At 36.7% G+C, this 8,632-nt stretch overlaps 1 protein-coding gene across 1 annotated transcript in view; it reads left to right on the top strand.

The window, feature by feature from the left end:
• gdnfa (glial cell derived neurotrophic factor a) overlaps positions 1 to 8,226 on the top strand; it is an 8,921-nt gene extending 695 nt beyond the window's left edge. The window contains exons 2-3 of the mRNA XM_051686083.1: positions 1,771 to 1,992; positions 7,685 to 8,226. Of these exons, the coding sequence (XP_051542043.1) occupies positions 1,797 to 1,992; positions 7,685 to 8,226 (738 nt within the window). The 5' untranslated portion in view covers positions 1,771 to 1,796. The remainder of the gene's footprint in view (positions 1 to 1,770; positions 1,993 to 7,684) is intronic.
• Positions 8,227 to 8,632: the final 406 nt, after the last annotated feature.

Below are 8,632 nucleotides of genomic sequence, written 5' to 3'. Positions count from 1 at the left end.
TTGGTCCAAATTGTAGATTTATAATGAAATAAATGAATATGGTGGCACAATTATATTTTTGTCTACAAAACTAATTTCAAACATTTAAGCATACGCCTTCAGATCAAAAGATTTTTAAGATCATGGGAAACATTTCAGTCAAGTGTTTCAAAACTTTAGACTGGTAGAGTGTGTATATATATATATATATATATATATATATATATATATATATATATATATATATATATATAACTTTTATATATAATCATAATATATATATATATATATATATATATATATATATATATATAACTTTTATATATAATTATAATATTATATATATAGTATTGTTCACCATTCACTGTAAAAAAAAAAATACAAATAAAAAAAGTTCCGTAATTTTAACGATAAAAATAATAATTAAAAAAATTTGGTTAATTAATTGGTTAACAGGTAATTGTTAACCTTAACTTTATATATACTGTAAAAAATTATAATATATTTAACAAGGGTCACTTTTGATGAACTAAGTCATTATGTGGCTTTTTTTAATTACTACGGTGATTAAAAATACATTTTAAAGTGAAAAGCAGACTTTTATCATTTCAGATCATTAGTGTATTAAGTTGATAGAATTTAATAATAGAAACAGTAGTGAACCCTAAAATATAGGGGCATCAAAATGACATCCGTAAAGCTGAAACACAGTCACTGTATTTTTAACGGTAAATTTCTGGCAACCACAGCTACTGGTATTTTACCGTAAATTTAACTGAATTTTTTTTTTACCATAAAAACATGTAATGTTTATAGTACAGGAATGTATGTAGTGGGACACCAGATTAAAACATAGTAAATTATGTTTTTAAGCAGATGGTATAATGTGACTTTGCTAACTGTGTAATGTTTTCAAGTCCACAATAATGGTATAGAATATGGAGACATCTTTGAATGGATGGATTTATTTCACAGCACACAGTGGAGTCTGATCATATGCAACTTTTAAAATAAATTAGATTAATCGCATAAAGCCTTTTAAAAAGGCAAAATCTTAAAAAAACTCTAAAAACCAATGGGATTTATAGATTGGGAATGGCTGGGATTGTATATCAAGTGGAATGATGCACCAAATGTCTAAACCACCTCATCTGTGTCTATACCAATAACTTGTAAAAGATCTAAAATCTTGAAATGGTCTAATGATTAAATGGATTAAATGTCAAAATGACACCTTTATTGATAAACAATAGGGGCCATTTAGAGCAAAGCATCATTCACCGCAATAAAGGGCCATAAAAGTCTTCGTAAACATCATTAGATTCATGAAAGCGGTCTATTTTATTTGCTTTTCATCAACAGGAGTTCTGCATCAGGAATGAAGGGGAAACTCTGGCAGAAAACATATTTTTCTGCGCTGTAATACTGACAGAAATCTGTTTAACATTAACTGAGCTGCAGCCCCACAGAACACATTTCACAGAGGACCGTCATCAGAATGTTACATTTTGCGCTTTTCACAAGTTACAACCCTTTTATCTGCAATTTGCTTTCCATTTTTTCTCTCTGATCTGTTAATTCCAGTCTTGGAAGATTATCATAACATTATGCAATATGTAGTCGCTTTTATCCAAAGCAACTGATATAAATTCATCATGTGCATTTCCTGTGACCTTTGTGTAACTAGTGCCACAACTGCCCTTTCTTCTTCTCTCAGTTTCGATCCTAAATGTCGTGACCTGCTCATGTAATTGTGCAAATCTTAAAGTGTTTACTTATTCACTGTTGCAGCTTCCCGCAAAGGAACTGAGTCTAAAATGAAGTTATGGGACATTCTAGCCACGTGTTTGTTGCTCATGAGTGCCGTTTCTGCACGTCCGATCTTCCACAAACCGCAGCCTTCCAAAAGAGCCGTCATCACAGAATGGCACAGTAAGACTCCCGCTCTGGACCCCATCATCGGCTCCCAACCTGAAAACACTCACCTAAATCAAGCCTCCAGTGAGGAACAAAGTAAGTGATCACGTACCACTCGCATTTCTTGCATACCAAGAGTTTTGATGCCAAGTTAGTCATGTGACTTCAAAGCCATCACAAATGAGATCTTATTTACTATGTATGCATGCATTTTTTTTTTTTTTCAAATGCAATACAGTGATTCTGCTGGCTGTTTTCAATTACTTACATAGCTGCATGTTGAGCAACTAAGCTCGCATAGAAACTGAAACATTACCATCAAAACCACTGTTTCACCATGTGTACATAAAAACCTTCAGTGAGAGTCTGTTATGTTCGCTGCATCTTATAAACAGCATGGAAATATGAAAATGAAAGTGGCGTTTGGCCTTAAACACAGAGGTTGAGCTTACCAAAAAAGTTCCCCCATAATCTCGTGGATTATGACACGGAGGATCTTGAGTTCTTTGCACAGATAGTTTATCTTTAACGCTGTGTTTTCCATCAGAGCGGAACGCTTTCTCAAACATGTATAGGGAAAGCACAATTGTAAGGTGCTGCGGTGAACACAAACAGATGATGATGTGATGGGAAAGGCATGCACGATGCATGAACATTGTAGGAAACACAGCGAGAGAACTATACATTCACTGTGTTTATGCACATTTCAGCAGCTGTTTTACTTGTTTAACAGTGGATGACACAGTCTCATCGTTACACTGTAGTCAAATGGCACGCTGTCTTGATACAATACAGAACTGTTTGATTTGAAGGATGTTCTTGGCCGATGCTTCATCTTTCATCGTGGGAACTTTCTAAAGTAGTGAAGCTTAACAGCTCCATTGGTCACCGGCATGCAAAATGGTCTTCATTAAAGTGACCACTCGGGCCTATTGGCTTGTGAAATATGCCTAAAGTTGTTTCAAAAGACAATGGAATCCTCAAGCCTTGTTGAAACTTGTGAACAACAGACAATGTAAGCTGCAAAAACAAACATGTTGATTCACTTAGTGGCTATGCATCTTGGGCATTCCGTTTCTACATGCATCAGTGTCTCTTCTCATCTGTATCGCTCCAAAAAGTGTTATAAATGGAAGCATGGTCGTCTAGAGACAACTCGAAAAACAGTAAAGCAATTTCAAAGAGTTCTGCTCCGCATAAGAACATGCAATACATGCACGATGACTTTAGTCAGGTTAGATGTCATATTTAATTTAACATGAAATCTAGGGTGTGAGATATAGAAGTACAATCCATTCAATATGTTGTGCTGTGTTCCTTGGTGCTAATCTTTCAACCAAAGGAACATTGAAAATGTGTTTGGAGGAAAAACTCCCAACACCTAAAGATCCAAGCATTTCCCAAGACAGTAAGGGCCAAAACAATTATGCAAATGCACAAGCTTTATTTCTGCATTGTTGCATTCTGAAATGTTTCAAAAAGCAATTCAAAACGCAACACATGTATGCATTGCATGCTCAGCGTTGCCACAAGGGGCACTATAGTGAGCATTAGTGTGAAGCATTAGCCTCCTTTTACGATCAGTTTTCTCTTTCAGGTCAACTGCTGTCATGACGGAGCAACAAATTGAAGAGAATCTTGCTAACTTAGTTAAAGTCAGTTTAACTGTCTGCATTGTCATAGTTACCTGAATTAAAGCAGTACAACCTATTGAGTAGACTGTACGTTTATCTGTCGTCAATCCAGTGCGATTAATTACATAAAAAATAACGTGTTAAAATTAACGCAATTAATCATGTCCCCGGACTGTAATAAGGAAGATTCCTAAGCAATTCAAGTTTGAAGTACCACCTGTTTTCTCCAGGGGGCAGTAAGTGAAACTCCAGCTGTATAGGCAACGCGCAGCTTATACAGAGAGCAAACCAACCCTTCAGCAGACAACACAACACGAGGATGCTTACTTGCGTTCAAAACAAAGCTTGATGGAGCGCAAATGCGAACTTAGGGATCTCAAGACGTGTTTTTCTAAGTTTTAAACTACGCTTAACTTGACACAACGACCTAAAAATGGTATGTTTATGACGCGACGCAACCAAAGTAAGACGATCCAAAAGCGCCCGTCTGATGCAGCTGAACATTGGCGCGTCCTTAGAAAAGCCCTTATAATAAATCTCAGACTGATTGACGAATTCAATCGCAAAATGGATTGCTGTGAACTGTAGGCCAATGATTGGCTCATGTTCAATAATATGGAAATAAACAATATATTGAATTCTAAAGCCAGTTTTTGTATCGATGCTTAACTCCTCTGCCACTGTAATTAATTTAATGCATTTTAATTATCTGATTTAAAAAAAAGATATATATATATATATATATATATATATATATATATATATATATATATATATATATATTAAATCAGATAATTTAATTACAAATAATATATATTATTTGTGATTATTTATATATAACTATTTATAATTATTTAATCATCATATATTTAATTATTGTAATTATTTAATTATTATATATATATTTTTGTTGCATTGTACTTACATTTAAAGTACCTGCATTTAATTACATCTGCAGTTACACTGTTAACCCCAACCCTAAACCCTAACCTTACTCCTAAACTTACCCGTATCTCAACTTCAGTAGCAGCAAATTTGAAACTTAGACATTTTGCAGAACAACATGTAGGTACACAATGAATGGGCAATTCCACAAAAATGTCAACCATACCATGAAAAAAATGGTGATTTCAATCTTATTTCAATTTATATCTCAGATGTCGAAGTCTGCAGATTTCAAAGCATTTTGGATGGTTTCCCCTCATGATGTAAGTGCTGCTTTCACAAATGTCATGTCCGTAACAAAGAGATGTCACATCCATAACGCCGGGTTTACCCCATTTATGTAAAAACGACAATGAATAGAAAATAAATATTACATGTTCTTTGGAGTGCCAACCCTCCTACATTGTTTTAACAAAGTGTGTGTGGTCTCCCAAGAACTCGTGTCCATTTTTGGTCACATCCGTAATGCAAGTGCATTTCCCGATCTAAACTGGAAAAAAAACGTGTCCAGAGTAAAACTTTTCTGATGTCTGGACTCTATCTGTACGAGTCTATGATTATACAAAAAAATTGTTTGATATGAGTACTTTAAAAATATGAAGTTCAGTGAAAATGTCACATCTATAACACTGGAAATGCCCAAATGCATTATATGTATTATAATGTTAGTACATAGTAGTTAAAGACACCTAATATAAAATGGGACCAAAACTTTTAATCGATTGACAGCCCTAATATTATAAATATAATGATTCATATAATTAAAATGCATTACTGGTACACTGGTACTCGTGGCAGAAGAGTAAAGCATTGATAAGACAATACAAAAAGGGGCTTTAGAAACAAATATGTTGTTTATTTCCATATTATTGAACAGAAGCCAATCATTGGCCTAAAGTGCAAAATTGAACTCGTCAGTCTGTCCGGGACAGATCTATTATAAGGGCTTTTCTAAGGATGCATCAATGTACACCTGCGTCAGACTGATGCTTTTGGAGGACCTAACTTTGGTTGCTAACCTAACCCTAACTAAACCTAACCCTAACCTATGTTTAAATGTTTGATTTGAATGTGCTTGTTTGTGCATTTGTTCTTTTGAGACGTAGTGGCATACTGACAATCGAAGTATACTTTAGCCTTGAGTTTATGACCTAATTTTGTCATGTGCACAGTCTGCGTGACCTGTCCGCGTCGTCTGCTGTAAAGTGGCTATTGGTTACACAATGACAGTAATGCAAGGGAGATTACATCCTGAGATTACATCCGTTCATCACGTTCACAACCAAAGATGTAACATACATAGTATTAAGGATTACGGGAGACCAAATGCAATAGTTGAAGCAGCAACCAATGAAACACCCCAATATCTATGGTGCTTACAGCCTTGCCTGCAAGCCTGCAATACAAAAAATGGTTGAAGTTTTTGTAAACATCTCAAGTAAATTCCCACCACACCCAAAACTTAACTCAGTCAGAGAAAACTTTGGGTTACCTGTCAAATGGCCTGTCGACAACCTTAAAGACCCCATTTTATTACCTGATTAGTACCAGCATCATAGCAAGATTACCAATTGTGCTCATTTATAACATGATGTTTAGAGTTTGTGTAGTACCAGCAACTGTAATACAGTCTATTTGGATGAATCGAGAGAGAGTGAACTTCGAGGAGTTCTGTCTATAATCAAATCATGGTGCATTAAATGCAGATCAAAGCACTTGTGCTCTTTCTTGCCTTTGTTTAAGAGGAGGGCAGCGTGCATGTTTTGAATTTGCTGTTGAGCAGATGTATTCTGCTGTACCTCAGTGCCATAATCTATAAGATTTTCCATCTCAGTCATGGGATGAACAACATGCCCCGTTTTCCTGGGAGTCATCATCTGATATTTGGGAATTGTCAAGAGCGACAAACAAACATTGGCGTATATACAGTATATCCAAAAGTCTGAGACCTCATTGAAAATCTGGAATTAAAAATGTAAGGGTTATTGACATAAGGTTGTCCGTGATTGTCAAAATCAGAAATCTTTAAAAAATCTAGTTTAAAACACATGTATCAAGTTCTTAGAAATGTAATCTTTGTGTCTAAGTTGGTTTTCATAAACAACAATAAAAAACATTTATAGCATTTCCTACAATAATATGTATTGACTTTGAAAATGTCAAGTGGTATAACCATCAAATATTAAAATACTTTCCTTGCAGCTTGAACTTAATCATTAATTTAAAATAAGTTTTCAAACATATTTTTCTTTATATATATATATACTGTGTGTGTGTGTGTATATATATATATATATCATTATACATTAAATATTATTATTATTATTATATAAATATTAAAAGATTCAAACTACTTATGCCAACATTTTTATTCAAGAATTTCAGTTTTTAATTAAACTTTTATTTATTCATATATTTATTTTACCATATGGTTATACCTCTTTTGACGTTTTTGACTTTAAGCCTCAGAAAAAATAAATAAAATAATAATAATAAAATAAATAACTTTGAACAAAGAAACTGAAAACATGTTCAACATATTTTGTGTGAATTGCAGCTTTAATGTATTTTTTAAGAAATAATAAATCCGGGGGGCTTGGGTAGCTTAGTGGTAAAATACGCTGGCTACCACCTCTGGAGTTCACTAGTTCGCTAGTTCGAATCCCAGGGCGTGCTGAGTGACTCCAGTCAGGTCTCCTAAGCAACCAAATTGGCCCGGTTGCTAGGGAGGGTAGAGTCACATGGGGTAACCTCCTAATGGTCGCTACAATGTGGTTCATTCTCAGTGGGGCGTGTGGTGAGTTGAGCGTGGTTGCCGTGGTGGATGGTGTGAAGCCTCCACACGCACTATGTCTCCGTGGCAACGCGCTCAGCAAGCCACGTGATAAGATGCGCGGGTTGACTGTCTCAGACGCTGAGGCAACTGGGATTCGTCCTCCGCCACCCGGACTGAGGCGAATCACTATGCGACCATGAGGACTTAGAGTGAATTGGGAATTGGGCATTCCAAATTGGGAGAAAAAAAAAAACGAGCGTCACGTCACTGACCAGAAAATTTAAGGATTTAAGAAATTATAAAGAAATATTATGATGCAAAATTAAGAAATATTGTAGAATCTGCACTATTCCTATGTGACTAATCAAATGTGTTATATGTAGCATTGCAAAAATCTGTTTGTATGCTGATATATTTTTTCTCTCTATTAAAGATGACATAAACGGCCTTTACCCGGAGCAGTTTGAGAACGTAATGGACTTCATCGAAGCAACTATTGGCCGATTGAGGCGGTCGCCGGAGTTGGATGTTGGCTCTCAAGCGAAGAGGGACAAAGGACGACAGAAAGGAGCAACAAACGGCGAGAGGGGCGAACGGGGACGAGGAGACAGAAAGAGAGGTCGTGCACGTGGTGGTGGCCGAGGGGGAAAGGAAAGTCGAGATGACAGGGTCAAAGGTCAAGGGCGTGGTTGCCTGCTTAAAGAGATCCACCTCAACGTGACGGACCTGGGGTTGGGTTACAGGACCAAAGAGGAACTGATATTCCGCTACTGCAGTGGTCCCTGTTACGATGCTGAAACGAACTATGACAAAATCCTGAACAACCTGACCAACAACAAGAAGCTTGACAAAGACACGCCCTCTCGGACTTGCTGTCGGCCGATCGCTTTCGACGACGACATTTCGTTCTTGGACGACAGTTTGGAGTATCACACGCTAAAGAAACATTCCGCGAAAAAGTGTGCCTGCGTTTGACGTGGCGAGTGAGACGGACGAAAGGCTCTCGCACGTTACGGTGCAGAGAAACGCTGCTCTGAAGACAGAAAGCACTGGGGGATGTTCGTGTTGCATTGACGTCCGTGAGCTCCACGTGCAACCTGCTCTAGCCGAAACGGTTTAGACTGTTCAGTATTCACTTTGTTACCAAACCCACAAGATTTCCCCTAAACATATGGCTTAAATTGGTCATTATTGCTATATATAGCAACAATAACGCTAATAAAGAGTCATTCAGAGAAACGAAGGAGCTACTCGAACCTGCTAAAGAAGACTCGGCTGCTGTCAGACGTGGTCACGTGACTCGCCCGCAGTGGATTATTACGTTTACACTGTCGATGAATGCAAGACCGCCTCATGACCCTGTGGACTGACCCCAGTGCAT

Source organism: Myxocyprinus asiaticus, chromosome 43, assembly GCF_019703515.2.
Source record: "Myxocyprinus asiaticus isolate MX2 ecotype Aquarium Trade chromosome 43, UBuf_Myxa_2, whole genome shotgun sequence".
Lineage (NCBI taxonomy): Eukaryota > Metazoa > Chordata > Actinopteri > Cypriniformes > Catostomidae > Myxocyprinus > Myxocyprinus asiaticus.
This window is presented reverse-complemented; position numbering and strand designations above follow the sequence as displayed.